General features: G+C 43.7%; 1 protein-coding gene across 1 annotated transcript in view; it reads right to left on the bottom strand.

Annotated features, from left to right (window-relative positions):
* casz1 (castor zinc finger 1) overlaps window positions 1–17,347 on the bottom strand; it is a 44,717-nt gene that overhangs the window by 21,429 nt on the left and 5,941 nt on the right. Inside the window, exons 2-5 of the mRNA XM_039007422.1 lie at window positions 16,138–16,731; window positions 6,399–7,332; window positions 4,788–4,853; window positions 1,865–1,955 (exon numbers count right to left, since the gene is read on the bottom strand). Of these exons, the coding sequence (XP_038863350.1) occupies window positions 1,865–1,955; window positions 4,788–4,853; window positions 6,399–7,332; window positions 16,138–16,731 (1,685 nt within the window). The remainder of the gene's footprint in view (window positions 1–1,864; window positions 1,956–4,787; window positions 4,854–6,398; window positions 7,333–16,137; window positions 16,732–17,347) is intronic.

Genomic DNA, 17,347 nt, shown 5'->3' with positions numbered 1-17,347 from the left:
TAACTTACAGTAGTACTGTATCATTCTGGCTGAGGATTTGTCACTAATAACTGATCTATTGATTTTCCATAAAAACATTTTTCATTCTGGAAATGATTATCTTTGGCAGTAAATGAGGACGAGATGAGAAGTTGAGCTGCGGACGTCCCACTGCGTTTGATCCGTTATGGAAGCCAAAATAAGCCTGGTGATAGCTGACTAGGGTAGAAGAGCCTCTTTTCAGTTGGAGTCTGGGAGCTGGAAGCCACTTGACATGCACCATGTATTTTAGGATTCCCATCACTGTAGAGGATGCACACACAGGCCCATGAAAGGAGAATGCCACTGAGCCTGGCAGCAGGATAATATTCCAGGAGTGTGTCATGTAACATTTCATGAATTATCACTACCAAAGGAGGTGCTTATCTTAGCTAGGCCGTTTTTGCCGGATATATACACCCAAATGTCTAGATTTTGAACTCTGCACTTCGAGTCAATGACAGATGGGGACTTGACCTGATAACCCCAACGAAAATTCTAAAGGACGACTTGAAATAATTTCAAAACCTTTTTTCTCTCCATTATATTCAGCCAAGTATCCATCCTGTCTAACAGTGAAAGCATGACTTGTGAAAAGTCTAGAGGTTATGCTTTGTGATTAGAGCTACAGATGCCTTCATTCGGAAAAGCGGACGGAAAGACGGAAAAACATACCGCTCAAGTTGCGTGAGGATCTGACGTCTTTGACAAATACACGTGTATTTGTCTAACTCTTTTAGACCATATGCTAAGGCAAACACACAGGCCTGTATTCTGATCTCCTTAACACTTTTTTCCTCCCTCCCTGTGCCGTACATGACAACTCTTGGGACCGGGACAAGATTAATAACGTGAAAGGGGATTAAAAGCAGACCCAGAGCAACGGCAGATGTCTCCAGGAAAATAAAAAAAAAAACACATCGAAAAGGAACCATATTTCAAGCATATTTACAATTAACCCAGGATAAAAGGCCAATTGTCAAAGACCAACTGTGCACGGAATCAGCTTAGGGAGAGAAAAAAAGCCTTTGCTCTCAATTGGACGAGTGCCAGCAGTCATAACCTGTTCGGCGGACACACGTCAACAACGTTTCATCTGTGCATGCCTTTGTTGGGCATGAGCAGAGATGAAGTGATGACATATTATTCATCTCTGTATATCCTAGAACCCTTAGTTTTCCCCGTCAAGAGGTCAGGAAGACACGGAAGAGGATTCAAACTCTGTGCTCATACACTTCCCCATATTTGTGAACGGGACACTGAGTTATAGAGACGTCTCTGAATCACCCAGCGACACCGTCTCTATGGGTTCTCACTAGCTGAAGTTGAGACAGTAGGGGATGTAGAGTAGAGTACAGCACAGCGTAGTACATTTGGAGGCACTGAACCATGGCTGTTAAGAGTACAGCATTACCTCCGCTGCTGTTATCTCGTTTGTCATGGTGACACGAGGCAAGGCCTAGACTAGAGAGAGGGGAAGCCTGCAATTTGTGGGAGATGGGGAAACAAGGCAAACATGTGTCTGACTAGGCCACCTAAATAGGGGGTGTACAGTGTCCATTTTAGGTCAACATTACAAAACCTTGTATAAGTAATAGGGACTTTTGTCATCGGGAGTGGGGACATTTGTCATAGGGAGTGGGGACTTTTATCAGAGGGAGTAGGGTCTTAAGTCATAGGAATGTCCTAAAATGTACACCTTAGAGTTGTTCACCAGGGTGTATGGTGTACTGTACATTGTAGGACATTCTCACAAAACTTGTCATAGCAAGGGACTTTTGTCATAGTACTGTAGGGGTGTCCTAAAATGTATAACGTATGGGGTGTTCAGCACACAGCTACTCACCTGGTAGTTGCACTCCGTGTCCATGCAGTGGTAATGCTCCCTGTATTGGTAGGCACAATGCACATGTCCGCAGTGCTGGCTCCCCGAGAACCTGGAAGTCAAGTGACAAAAAAAAGGGTACAGAGTTACATCACGGGCCATCTGGACTTTACACTGAGTGATTTTGTCATGACTAATCAAGGTACAGGTGTAAAAGCTGTGGACACTCCAATGCGTCTTCTTAGAAGACAGTCATAGAGCAGAAGTTATCTTCACAAAAAAGGGGCTGAAAAATTATGTTATTGTGGTATAAAAGCATGCATGCTATTTTGCAATGATAGTATTGTCTGAATATAAACTCCCTCCCTAATTATCTTGGGTGCATCCTTCCTTTTCTTCTGGCGATTAGTGAGCAAATTGACAAAAACATCACCTTCATGAAGGGAAACACCTGTTTCTATTCCCGAAACTTAACCTAACCCAAATTTCCCCCCTTTAACATTCAAGGTGTCTGTCACTACCAAAAGGAAATCCAATCACCTCACAGAGAACTACCTCCTAATCCTAACCATACCTCCAAAACAACTCATCTCGTCACGCAAATACGTCTGTTTTCCACACACCGCCACAATTGACTCGCCTGTCACACCAATTTCGACTCAAATTAGCTCCGTTTATTTCAAAAGCAGCCGGTACACAGACACTTATTAAACTGTAAACCCCACGCATGATTCCCCTCATTTGCCTTTTAAACCTTGCCAAATCAATGTTGTGGAGTTCTCTCTCAGGTTAACGGCGCTTGCTTTAATCAAAGGAAGGTTAGGTTCTGCTGAGAGGCTTGAGTGGATCTACACGCTACTGCCGCCCCCTCCCGTCCCCTTCCTCCGCCTCTTGACTGTAAGAGTCTGACTTGGTAAAGACTTCTCCAGGTAAAAGAGTGGGCACCATTTCCTTGCGCGTTTACTGATGACTGTTAAAAAACCTCCAATTACGACTGAAAACACACAAATAAACATTTGGACTGCCACTGCCAAGAGTACCATCTGCTCTCTCTCTCTCTCACTCGTTCTCTTTCTTTCTACTTCTCTTTCTCTCTCTCTCTGTTTTTTTTGTTGTTGCCTGTAGCCTGTAGGATTATCCTAGGGCTGCATTTACAGATCACTTTGCGGAGTTCATTAGGCTAATTGAATGGCAAATCCACTACCTTTTAAAAGTTGGTGGTGTGGTGGGGGGCTCAGGGTATGGTGGTGGTGGTGGTGGTAGGGGCTTCGGGAAGGTTTGACGGCTTCTTTAGAAAAAAAAAAACAGAAATGGAGCTAACAGTAGAGTACATTACACACACACACACACACACACACACACACCAACCAACTCTCCCACCATCGGTGCTTTTCTCATCCCTACTCCTCTATGGACTGTGCATGTACACACGTATTCGGACACACGCACACGCTCACGTACACACACGCACACACAGCCCCCCTGGGACTGTGGCCCACCCCTCTGCTCATTGCCCAGCTGTATCACTTTGCCTATGGACAATTCCCACTTGCCGCGTCAGGGGGCCTAATGGGCCGCTGCTATTCAGCTGCAGATTAAATATTAATATCACAACGATACAGAGATTGTGGCACATCTCCTGTTACAATAGAGTCAACGCAGATCAAAGTGCCGCGGCAATAGTGGGTGCATGAAAGCATTTAAAGAGGGAAAACTGCGACTAAACACTACCAGGGAAGCTCTTTAAAACATCAAACTGGTGCGCGGCAAGGAGATAAATAACTTTTCCCCCCTTGGTTGGTGAGGGGGAGGGGGGTGGAAGGTGGGAGTCAACAACATTTACAAAGCTGGGTTTTTAGCATAAATGTGCGCTCATTAGTTGTGGCTCCAGAGAGATGAACCTCCCCCTACCTCTACCCCCCTCCCCTTAGTCTACATTTGCCCTTTTTATGAGTCCTCCTTTTCTGTCTTTTTTCCTCCCTCCTCTTCCCTTTCTTTTTTTCGCTCTCTCTCCCCAACACGGAAATTGAAACTGTATCTGGGCTTATCTGCAGCCTCCCCGTGCATCAACTACCGAGATGTTTAGACAAATTTTATGCATTATGCAGCGCAAATATCAAAACAGTTCTTGGCAGTGCCAGCAGAAGCCTCATTAAAAATTCCTTAATTAAATCTGCAAAATGTAATCAGTCCAAGGAAGGTTTTTGTGTGTGTGTGTGTGTGTGTGTGTGTGTGTGTGTGTGTGTGTGTGCATGATGAAAATGTGTGTGTCTGTCAGTGACAGTGCTTTTGATTTGTGCCCTTCATGTTACGGTTTGGAGAAGTAATCATTAACGCCAAAGCCACTTTGGGCTTTTGAAACAGTGCTTTTCCTTTCTTTTTAAAGTGAAGAAATAAACAAGTGACAATCACCTTTCTAGTGTGTAGTTCAAAATGACTGGAGAATGGGATACTGTGTTGTCTATTGAAATATGAGATTACCTTGCAATGTTTTGCCTCCGTGTTTTGTGAGTGATAAAGAGGACAATTCAGAGACCATGCAGCCATGTAACCAACAGTTTCACTCTATATTCGTTACATACACCGCCGCACAGTACGCTCGAACTACTCAAGACTGACATGCAAAGTGTTCCAGTATACTGAAGTAACTTTGTAAGAAATTCTCGACCTCAAACAGAGTAAGTACAACCATCTTTTCAGCACACCTCTCACCACCATAGAAACCATCTCATGCCTCGTTCCTCCTAACAGAATTCCACTTCCTTTCAGTCCATAAACTCGGCCTCTTACTATTTCCCTCACTTTGCAGCACAGAACTTGACCTCTACCACTATTTTACACATCTAGTTTCATCACTGTGTAAAATACGCCATCAGTTAATAAAAAAGCTTTGTCTCACGTCCGGGACAACATTTGTTTCACCGGAGAGGGAGGATTTGCATACCTGGCGATATATTTCTGGTACAGGTTGACGTCCTCTGTGACAGGTTTCTCAGGTGGTAGGCCGTTCCTAATACAAGCAAACACAAAAAGAGACAGGATTAATGGGGTATTGGGCACACTGTTAATAAAAACAACTGACACAATATTTACCTAGAATCTGTTTCAAACGACCGCAATCAATATACATTTTCTGTGACGCGACAGCGGTTTTCACGTGGGTTTGAATCAGGAAGGTATGAACACACTTTTGCATGGCTTTCCAACAATGAAAGGCAAAAGGCAGTGGAAAAGCGCTATTTTGGAGAGTGCTCATATGCAAATCTAGATCATGGGGAAAGGCAAAATCTTTTCTAAAGGTCCCTAAGGACCCTGCCTCCAAAGGCTGTTGTCATGTCTCATCAGGAGGACTGAGTTCAAACAGAAGGAGAAGACAGGGTTCGATGGAACAGAAGGCATTGGTTCAGCTAGTGACAAGTTGGGTAGAACCAATAGGACTAGACTGGGGGGAGATGAATGAACTGAGTACAATCATCAGGAACACATTAGGTTTAAACATTGCATGGTTCCTACTGAAATGTGACCTGCCTTGAGAGGGACCCACTTTTTTGCTAGCGCTAACCAGGGCTAGCTTCCCAAACCCCCTCGTTTGCTAGCACTAACAATGCGGAGGGCTCCGTATAGCTCCACATTGACATGATTGGTTGATGGTAGGTGGGGGCAGTACGTCCTGTATTAACACAAACTCGCTTCCTGACAACTTCTTTCCCAATTGCTCTGCTCTGCTAAGCGCAAGAAATATGAAAGCCCTGAAGTCTATGTCGGCTGCATCGCACTCAACGGTGTACGGTCACCTCAGACGTCGGATTGACCATGTAGTTTCTTTTAGTGTTCAGCCTAGGCCCTGTGACTCTCTGGTAAGTTAGTCACAGCTCCAAAGTAATTAAAGGGACAGTTGTTCCACCCCAGCCAAAGGAGGAAGTCAGTCACTTTGCGATGACTGTGCTAAATCAGTCTCCGAAGAGAGCGCCCAGCAGGTAAACACTTCATGGGCCTTCGCTACTCATCACGTCGTGGATCTATTGGCACCATGCGCTATTTCACACTACATTCGCATCGGCTGTTGTGGAGGTGGCAATTACCTTTGCGTTAGGCTAACTGACTCGCAGTGGCAGTTAAGTGTATGTGAGACGCCCATTATCTCCCAGGTGTCCCACAGAGACAATTTAGGAGAATTCTACAATATTAAAACCTGGAATCATTTCAAAACACAAGCTAAATATCGGGGGGATTCAGTTGACGGATTATTTGATTTAATAATTCAGGGAGGTTTGCATAGGCAACTTTTGGTGCAATGACAGACTTTGGTGAGAGATTTTCATTATTTCCTTGGACTATTTTTGTCATGAGCGGCCAATTTTCACTACTGGGATCTCACAACTCATTCAAGAAAATGTATGACTTAAATAAACGCGTAATATATAAGCATGTATACAGTACACACATTAATATTGCTGTGTGAGAAAAGCTTAGCATGTTTCTCATGCAGATCTTCTGTACCTATGTGGTGTCGTTCAGCTAAAGTGTCATTCAAGTCATCTGAAGAGGTTCTTACTTGACAGAGGACACAGTGCCCGTGGTGATGGAGTCGGTCTTGGAGAAGCTAGACTTCATGTAGTCGGAGGTGTTGAAGCCCAAGTGGCCTGTCTGATCCATGATGAGTCCTGGGGGGCCCGTGGCCCCAGCGGATGAGGCCGAGGTGGCGGCCACTGGTGTCCCCGGGTTCCCAGGCGTGGCAGGCAGAACGCTGGGCATCAGCGAGGACTCGGGCCTCCCCGGCATCAGCTTCTGGATGTTCTTGATGTCGTACTTGGACGGCCGGCCCACCTTCCCCGTTTTATAGGCGATGGCGCCCCCCATGTCAGTGTTGCCGTCGCCGGGCTTGAAGAGGTGCAGGTACCGGACGTTCTCCAGGTCGTACTTGGATGGCTTCTTGTAAGCATTGCCGTTCTGCTGGCTCCGCAGGCTTTCACCCATCTTCAGCTTCTGGATGAAGAAGTCATACTTGGAGGCTCGGGAGGCCATGTTCTGGAGGTGGGAGGTGGGGTTGGTTGGTGGGGGATTGTGCCCAAGGTTGTGCCCCTGCCCTTGCCCCTGCTTGTGGTCCAGGCTGGAGTGATAAATCTGGCCCTCAGCCCCGGAATGGCACCCCCCAGAGGCGGCCATCTGGGCCTGGAGCAGGGCATTCTTCTCCTGGGCCAGCTTGGAGTTGAGGTCCTCTTGTTTGGGGTTGGTGTGGATGGGCCAGGGCAGGGTCTCACCAGCCTTCAGCTTGCGGATGTACTCCTCATACTTGGAAAAGCGGGCTCGCCGCGTGGCCTCCTCACTGCTCAGGGAGGATGGGTCGGAGCCTGAGGTAGCGGCTTTGAGCTTCTCGAAGCTGATCTTCTTGGCCAGCTCGTCCCTCACCTGCTGGTCGTCGTAGCCGAACATGCCCAGGAACTCGTTCATTGTGTTAGCTGCGTAGTCTCGCAGAGTGGATGCCTCTCCTGCACAGAACAGGGAGGAGCAGAGAGAACAGAGCCCTTAGGTAAGATATGTGATACACTGTTTTTGGATGACCTCTTTGTCTAAGTGTCATGTTCTATTGACTGTCAATAGATTCTTCTATCCAAAAATCATAAAACCAAGAAAGGGGAAGCAAAAGCATTGTACAAAGCTGAAAAGGGCTGATTCTTTGTCAGTCATTTTATGCCGAACGTAATGGAAATGAACCAAAACATTCCATGGGACTTCCCCAGTCAGTCTTCTGACTGGGAAATTACCTGTACTACTTTCCTCACCTAACACTTTAGATATACACCAATTGTACAAAACTTCTTCAAATTGAGTTTGCCCCTCAGAACAGCCTCTATTCGTCAGGGAATGGACTGCAAAGTGTCAAAAGCACTCCCATGTTGACTCCACTGCTTCCCACAGTTCTGTCAAGTTGGCTGGATGTCCTTTGGGTGGTGGACCATTCTTGATACACATGGGAACAAGCAGCGTTGCGGTTCTTGACACACTCAAACTGGTGCGCCTGGCACCTACTACCATACCCTGTTCAAAGGCCCTTGAATCTTTTGTCTTGTCCATTCACCCTCTGAATGACACACATACACAATCCATGTCTCAATTGTCTCAAGGCTTAAAAATCCTTCTTTAACCTGTCTCCTCCCCTTCATCTACATTGATTGAAGTGGATTTAACAAGTGACATCAATAAGGGATCATAGCTTTCACCTGGATTTACTTGTCAGTCTATGTCATGGAAAGAGAAGATGCCATTTAATCTCTTGTATATTGTTGAATGCTTGAGAATTTGAAATAGGTTACACTGTTTCATTTTTCTCAGTGAAAGACCTTACCAATGAGCCTTCTGATTATGACAACATTCCAAAAACGTGTTCCCTTTAGTTAAAAACATTATTTCAAGTCCATCACGTCTCTATCTACGGAAGCTTTTACATATTTGTGAACTGAAACGTCACTTTTTTTATTTGAAGAGTCCATTAAATTGTACAACCTCCCCAAGGACATGGGGACATGTAGTAAATGTATAGTTTAATTGCATTATGTGGAGATTAATTCTGGCTCATTAACTTTCATCCAGGTTAGCGCAAGAGGTCAGCAAGTTGGGGGAAAGGGAGGAAAAAAATGTGCTTGAAAAAAAGAGGGGGAAGAAAGAGCACTGCATAGCTATCCCTTATTAAGACACGCCACTAGCAGTAGTGTGTGTGTGTGTGTGTGTGCGTATGAGAAAGAGATTGAGAGAGTGTATGTATATGTGTGTGCGTGCGTCTGAGAAAGGGAGAGCATGACACACACACAGAGAGAGAGAGAGAGAGAGAGAGAGAGAGAGAGAGAGAGAGAGAGAGAGAGAGAGAGAGAGAGAGAGAGAGAGATGATACAGAGAGGAGGAAACCCTTGGGCATTCAGCTTTTCCTTTCTTAACAGTAGTGTTTACTGATCCAGATCTATTCCAAAAATCTTGCCTGGTGTCAGTTTGGATGTCAGATAAGATATCATGAACACAGCCACTACGCTCCAGATGACAACTTCACTTAGGTGTCATGTAAAACTTTTGGCATTCTTGGTTCCATTCTGGCCACGGGCCCAGGACCCCGCTCCTCCAGACCTTTTCTTAATTTATTTGATTGCTTTTTTCATCGCTAACGCACATACACAAGGCGGGGCCAGCGGTAATACCAGCCGCCGTCCTGGTAATTAATACAAAAAGATTTCAGTTCTCGTCTCGGATTTCTGTGTTATTGCTAAATCGGTCGCCTCTCCCCCACATGCCTTTTCACATCTCCTTCACGGAGTGTAAAATAATCCCCAAATTTCCATCAGCGTCGCCGGGGTTACTGCTCTCTGTGGCACATTGGTATGAAAGGGGATCTGGCGGATCGAAAGGGCATGAAAAATTTAAGAGAAATGGATCAGGTATTTGTATTTGAGAGGAAATTCCTGCCTGTTTTGTCACATATCATCTGATCAATCCAGCATGTTTGTACATTAGTGTTTGACGACTGAGTGAGCTAGATAAGATAACATAGATGAGATAGTACTTTATTAATGGGCACTAGATTTATCTGAGTTTATCAAGCAGCCCGTTGACTTTCACCTACTTCTCAATTCAGAAGGACCTCCATACTAAAAATATAATATCTGTAATTCTGTTGGCTCAGTTGGTAGATCCAAGATCCTGGTTGGTTTCCTGCTGGGATCACCAATATAAAAACGTATGAACTAACTACTGTAAGTCGCTTTGGACAAAAGTGTCTGCTAAATACATGATCATATCATTATCTACTTATACAGACATGTACCAAATTTGTTGTCCTAAGATACACCTTGACATTAGTGTGTGGTTTAGTCATGGGAGTGTTTACTGTACTCTACATCCATGGGCTTCTACTGTAGCAGGGTCATGACGTCTAGCATGGTTAGCCAGGCCGCCTCAGGTCATATCATATAGCTCTAATGATAGGACCGTCTTCACATCTGCGAAGAAAGGGACAAGACATTCCACTGGTTCCAGGAATAGTAGTATATGGGTCAAAACGTTTCAATGACAAAATGTTCAGCTGGGGACTGCTTTTAACCCCAAGTTAAAGGACAGCTTTGACCCCCAAGTGGTGAGTCTGCTAAACAGTTAATTATATTATGGTTGCACTGCACTGTATCTTAAATATTTGATGTCTTGTATGCGTATTTATTGATGTTAATTTCTTGTTGTAATGCATCTTTTTAATTTACTACTATTATTGTGAGGTAAGCAATATTCTGGGTAGGCATTTCATTGCATTTCCATGGCCGCCTGAGAGCCGTTCCATCAATCAGAGCTTTTAAAATGGGGCTTAAAACACATTTCTTCAGATTGTCTTTCTCATAGTCCTAATACGTAAACTTATTTTTAGCACTTACCCTACTATTGCTATTCCCAGCCTTGATTCTAAAAGTGATCTTTTATTATCATTTTTATTTTATTATTATTATGATGACAAATACATTTAACCTTACACTTGCACAATCCTAACTTTTTCGGGGGAGAAACCAATCCTATTTTCAGACTTCATGTACTTTAAAAAAAACTCTAATTCAAAAAATTATGATTGTCATGAATGATCTATACTATTAATTTGTTATTTTAGTATTAATACTAAGGTAGTACTTCTATTATCGTTGTTTTGCAGTGGTTGTAGTATATTATACGGAACAAAAATATAAATGCAACATGCAACAATTTCAAAGATTTTACAGAGTTACAGTTCATATAAGGAAATCAGGCAATTGAAATACATTCATTAGGCCCTAATCTATGGATTTGACATGACTGGGAATACAGATATGCATCTGTTGGTCACAGATACCTTTAAAAAAAGTAGGGGTGTGAAGCAGTAAACCAGTCAGTATCTGGTGTGACCACCATTTGCCTCATGCAGCGTGACACATCTCCTTCACATAGAGTTGATCAGGCTGTTGATTGTGGCCTGTGGAATGTTGTCACACTCCTCTTCAATGGCTGTGCGAAGTTGCTGGATATTGGCAGGAACTGGAACACGCTGTCATATACGTTGATCCAGAGCATCCCAAACATGCTCAATGGGTGACATGTCTGGTGAGTATGCATGTAACGGTTGTTCTCCTCCTCTTCGTCCGAAGAGGAGGAGTAGGGATTGGACCAAAGCGCAGCGTTGTTATGTGACATAATGATATTTATTAAAGTAAAAACGAAACACGAAAATACTTCAACAAACTACAAAACAAATAAACGATGTAGACAGACCTGAACTAGAGAACTTACATAAACACGAAGAACGCATGAACAGGTACAGACTACACAAACGAATGAACAAACGAAACAGTCCCGTATGGTGCACAGACACAAACACGGAAGACAACCACCCACAAACAAACAGTGTGAACAACCTACCTTAATATGGTTCTCAATCAGAGGAAACGTAAAACACCTGTCCCTGATTGAGAACCATATCAGGCTAAATGACAATGAACCTAAACATAGAAACACATAACATAGAATGCCCACCCCAACTCACGCCCTGACCAACTAAACACATACAAAAACAAGAGAAAACAGGTCAGGAACGTGACAATGCAGGCCATGGAAGAAGTGGGACATTGTCAGCGTCCAAGATTTGTGTATAGATCCGTGCGACATAGGGCTGTGCATTATCATGCTGAAACATGAGGTTATGGCGGCGGATGAATGGCATGACAATGGGCCTCAGGATCTCATCACGGTAACTCTGTGCATTCAAATTGCCATCGATAAAATGCAATTGTGTTCGTTGTCCGTAGCTTATGCCTGCCCATACCAGAAACCCACCGCCATCTTGTCTCATCGCTCCAACTCCCCAAAGGGCTCGGGAGAGGCGGAGGTCGAGTCATACGCCCGAAGTCAGCCTGCAGGCACCCGGCCCGCCACAAGGAGTCACTAGAGCGTGATGAGCCAAGTAAAGCACCCCCCGGCCAAACCCTCCCCTAACCCGGACGACACTGGGCCAATTGTGCTCCACACTATGGGACTCCCGGTCACGGGCGGATGTGACAAAGCCTGGGATCGAAACCAGGTCCGTAGTGACGCCTCAAGCACTGCATGATCATGCTGAGTAATCAGCTTCTTAATACGCCACATGTCAGGTGGATGGATTATCTTGGCAAAGGAGAAATGCTCACTAACAGGGATGTAAAAAAAAATGTGCACAACATTTGGGAGAAATAAACTTAGTTGTTTAGCTTTCTGTAACTTTGTAGCAAGTACGGTCTGCATGTGTAGGCGCATATTGCGTCATGATTTCAAGGTGTCCCGATATATTTTCCAACTGTCACGTTATCTGGTTTTAATGTCCATTCTAGAATGCCCTTCTAGACAAACAGAAACAAATACTCAACAATGCTGTGGTATAACACACGATAATCCCTGAGTTCTCATGCCTTATTGCTTAAGTAGTTAGCAGATAGCAGTAGTGGTAGTAAGCGTTGCAGTGTTAGCACTAGTAGGTTTATAATGTAAGTTATTGTTGTTGTTTTTTTATAGAAGTTGTTATTCTTAAAATTATCCGAGTCACAATATTCCGCTCTCAGACCACGTGACGGGCTATCAATGGCAGGCCAATAATTGGACTTGAACTGAAAGGATTACGCCTGGAACCGACAGCAGATAACCTTTGTGAAACACCATGTAAATGAGTTTTATTCTCCAGCCTTATCTCGCACCCTCTTAATGATGTCATGCGAATGCCTGTGAGGGAGACCAGGGCTTACAGGTTAAGGTGAGATTGGCCCTTGCTGCTACTGTGCTTTCTCTCTTTTTTTCCACTCCCTCTCTTCTTTCCTCTCCCCCTCTCTCACTGTGGTGTCATTGGAGAGTATTAAAAGAAGTGGGTGTAATCTCTGCACTTCATGCCTGGCAAATTGCAACACGTGACACAGACCCAGGACCTTGTCTGTGTTTGAGGCAATATAGGACCACATTTCCCTCCTCCCCTGATGTGACAACAAATGGGCATTATATCACCTTTTTGCTGACCAAACACGGATATCAGCGTGCCACCATGTCTTCTGAGGGTCAAAGATAGAGTAAAGTGAGGTGTTGGAGATGATAAGGCTTCAGCTTGCTGTTGAGACTATATACGGCCTATAATCTCACTTTAAATACACCTAGGGTTTTAGAGCAGGACATTTCCAATGCTAATCGTTCGGTCAATCATTGTCTTTCAAAATCACCTGAACTCTAGAGTTCTTTGTGTTGAGCTGATGTCCCAAGTCCTTACATGGAATGATGGTATTGGCACCTCTGGCCTGAGGAAAAATCGCTTTAATGAGCTTTAATGTGACAACTTAGACAATGTTGACTGTTGACTGGAATAAATAAAAAAAGTTTGATTTTACTGAGCTCTCGTCTGGGTGAAGTGACAGTGCATTGTAGGTTTGTTGAATTGAGCATTTTGTTTAAGTGGAATCAAATGTCTGGGATGACTGAGAAACTAATGAGTTGCAGAATGATTCCTCAAATTTAACATGCTTGCTATTTTGAAATAAATAAATAGAAAATAAATAGAATAGAATGTTTTGAAAATGATCCATAACCTTTGACACAGAACATAGCAGTGCAATTGGAAGTCATGGTCAGTTGTGTTTGATTCGATGAGCATCTTTGTCATTGCCTTCATCGTTTTTATTCAGTTGTTTTCACTGAATAGCTTATGAGGGGCCTAATAATGCAACATCTAAATGATCTAGGAAAAGTATTCTGGGGTTTTGCACTGATAGGAAATCCACACGGTGCCTCGATGTGAGGAGTTAAATGTTTTGAAGGTCGCAGTTTCTCTCATTGATCTTGCAATGTTTGTTAATTACATTGTCACTGATGTTGTGAGAGATAATTAAGCCACTATGTTTATATGCATAATTATGCGCGCTCCGCATCAGCCTTTGAAAGACAGCGGCGAGAGGGGGGGAAAATGTTTTAATTGTGAGCGCCACAGAAACATGGCAATATAGATGGCCTAGTTACAATCAACAAAGAGCAATGCAAAAAAAACACAAAAAAAACAAAGACAAGAGTTGCTACTAATGCAGGATGCTCTCTCCACAGTCTTCAAACAGTTTGCCTTTGTTGTGAGATGTAAAGTAGCAGGGACCCAACGGAGGGAAAGGTGTAAGCCTGTTTCACAACACAAACACACATTTACAGACAGTTTTTTTTTTTACAAGCACCAAATAAACACAAAATGACTAATTAAAACCACAAAGCCCCTGCATTTGCCGGAAAAAAATATTTTTCTGAGAAGCCCTTGGCCCCACTTCTCTGACAGGCCACAGCCACTGCTGCTCCACCGGTGTAAACAAAAAAGGAAAGAATAATAATCTGAAAAAAACCTTCTGCAGCATATGTACATGACACTGAAACACGAGATGAAAGACCAAAAAATGTCTGTGAAAAGTGAGGTGAGCAAGCAGAAAACAGACCTAAACAAAACCTGTTTTGTACCACACGACAACAACACGACTCCAACTGTGTCTTGTTCTGTCACTTATTTTGTGGTTATCTGTGAAACTAATCTTTTCTCTGTCTCTGTCTTTTTTTCTCTCTTTTTTTTTTACTGCTCTGTGTTTTGAATTCTACTGTAGTTATATAGCCCAGTCTCTCAGATAGCAATGTGTCTCCTTCTGGTTTCCAAGTTCAAGTCTGTAAACGGTGCATTCTCTGGAGATTGTTTGTGCAGTTAACACATTGCTGTTGCCACATCAAGACCACACCGTTAAGGTATATGCCACCTTAACTATTTGATTGTCCCTCAGTGCTACCAGAGGAACATCATGTAAAAAGAGACAGATCATTTAATAGGCTGTTGCTGTAAGCCACTAATGCACAGCAAATCAATTGATGAATAAATTAATTAAAGCAAATACACTTACAGAATATCTGCTTTCATCAAATGTTAAGTTCATGAACAATAATGTACCCTCAACTGTGATTCAATGGAGATTGCAAGAAATAGGTTCTTATTCTATTTCAGACTTTATTTGACAACCGATTATCTGGATTCAAGTGCTAAGAGCTAATCGTTCCTCAGCAACGATGGAGACCTATACTCCTTCAAGGCAGACTAGGCTACCACTGTATGTAATAGTGGGATTGGGCAGTGACTAAGTTTAGTGAGCTTAGGGAAAAATCTAAAACTGGGTGTAATATGAAGCTTATCCTTGGACTGCCAAACTCTTTTGGCCTACAGAGTGAACAGGCAGTGTAAGCCTACTCCAAATACTGGACGAATTTCTTGTTTCATTTACTGTAACCATACACACACACACACACACACACACACACACACACACACACACACACACACACACACACACACACACACACACACACACACACACACACACACACACACACACACACACACACACACACACACACACACACACAAACACACACAAACACAGGTTCCTGTTTTCCCAATAGCCTGTTAGTCAGTTCCATCTGTCTGTGGAGTAATACCGTCACTGGCTATTCATGGCATGCACCTCTGTCCCTCGGTCGCGTCGTTGCCATTGTTATCAAAGTTCTACAGACGCCGCAGCCATATTGATGCCCGACTGATGACTAATGCCCAGTCTTTCTGAAAGAGATCTAATTTACACTATAGTGGCTTGAAAATAGGATTACATTGCTAAAGTAGACAAGTAATTAGTAGGAAGCAATTTTTCCATCATTATGATGTCGTCGGCAATGTTGTCATTAGCTAGCAAAGTTTGTCAAAAATAGCTACCAATGTTAACGTTAGCTAGTTAAAATTCAGTGCTGTTCTTTCAATATTATCTAGCTAGCTTAAGTTATACTGTTTCTATAGTCAATCTGGCAACATCACAATGATGACAAAAGGTTTTCCTACTTATTATTTGCGTCATTTTGAAATATCATCATGTTTCCAAGCCTCTGTAAAGCACTTTTGATGAAATATTCATCAGCGCTATTTGACAATGCATTGGGTAGAACACTCAGTTAGGCATCAGTCCTAAAACGAATGTTCAAAACAATATTGTGATGAAAAGTGCAACCCATGAAATCTCATTGTAACCTCACAGTCTCTCTTTCCAGGGACAGGTTTAGGACAGGTCCTGGATGTGGCTATGTCCCCCACCTACTATTTATTGGCTCCTTAACACTTTAGTGAAAGGAATGGAAGGTTTGAAGGGCAGTTAAAGCGAGAACAGAATTCATCGAGAGGCGTGACGAGAAAAGAACAGAACAACGAGAAAAGAAAGAGAGCCTTGTACCTGGAGAGGAGAAAGATGTTTGGCGACTCGGGGGCTCACTTATCAACGGCATGTAGACGTCCTTTTGAGGCCCGTCTTCCGAGTCCTTGTCGTCGTGGTAACTGCCGTCCCGGGAGTCGAACATGGGTTCGGGCTCATCAAGCGCGTTGTCCTCCTCGTCACTGCAGCCCTTGGGCTGTACCATGTACACACCTTCGGGGGGTCCGTCCTCGCCATTGTTGGGCTTGAGTCCCTGCGGTTGCTGCTGTTCCTCCCCACAGTCCAGGGCAGAGGGTGGTGGTTCATCCCCATACTCCCCGTTGACCCACTTTTCAATAGCCTTGCGCCGTTTCTGGTCCTCTTCGAGGCTCTGGCCGAGACTCAGGCCCTCGGGGAAGTTGGTCTCGAATCGCTCGCCGCTGTCGTCATAATGGGAGCTCCCGCGCTCGCTGTTCTCCGCCACGCTGTGGTCTCCCTCAGCATGCTGGGAGCTGCCGTCGTACACCACCTGACGGCTCAGCTTGGCACAGATTGCGTTGAGTTTTAGGCCACCTTTCCTTTTGCCGGCCATGTTGGATTTTCCTGAGGTCTTTTCAGTGCATAAAGTCCTTTCAGCTGTTGGAGAAAAAGAAAAGAGAGAAAGGAAAATGGTTGAATGTCAATTCACATGTTTAAGAATCACCATATGTTATTATCAAACCTTCTACAATGGAATTATATTTGTGTTATTCAAATGTCATCATCATTTCCCTCAATGAACACGTTTATCAGATGAGAGCTGTAGGCCAGCTCTCTTCATCAACAAAGGGCCATCGATCAAGTGTCATTCACGTGATTATTTGAGCTTCACCATGGAAAAAACAGTCTAACAGCTTCTATAAATAGCCCCAAAGCAGTACCTTTTTTAAAATAATAACAGCAATCACAAGACTGCAGGGACAAAGAGATAGATACATACGTACAGTGGGCATATGTTAGCCAAACCACTGACAGTCAGTTTAGTCAGAGTTTTAACGTATTAGCCGCTGCAGAAAAAAGAAGGAAAAAACTCTCTGAGAGCTGAATAGGAAAACCATATCCAGATCAGTATCGGACCCCCTAAGGTACTACAAGCAGCCAATACACAAGCTACATAATCCTTCACATGACAGCTCTGTAGAGACCCTCCTGAAATGTTATCTTCCAATCTTCCCCTTTACCTAAAGAGGCTGTGGTTCTGCCAATGAGTGGG

The sequence above is a fragment of the Salvelinus namaycush genome, chromosome 14 (assembly GCF_016432855.1).
Source record: "Salvelinus namaycush isolate Seneca chromosome 14, SaNama_1.0, whole genome shotgun sequence".
Lineage (NCBI taxonomy): Eukaryota > Metazoa > Chordata > Actinopteri > Salmoniformes > Salmonidae > Salvelinus > Salvelinus namaycush.
The sequence above is the reverse complement of the archived record's forward strand: the minus strand, read 5'-3'. Positions and strand labels throughout refer to the sequence as shown.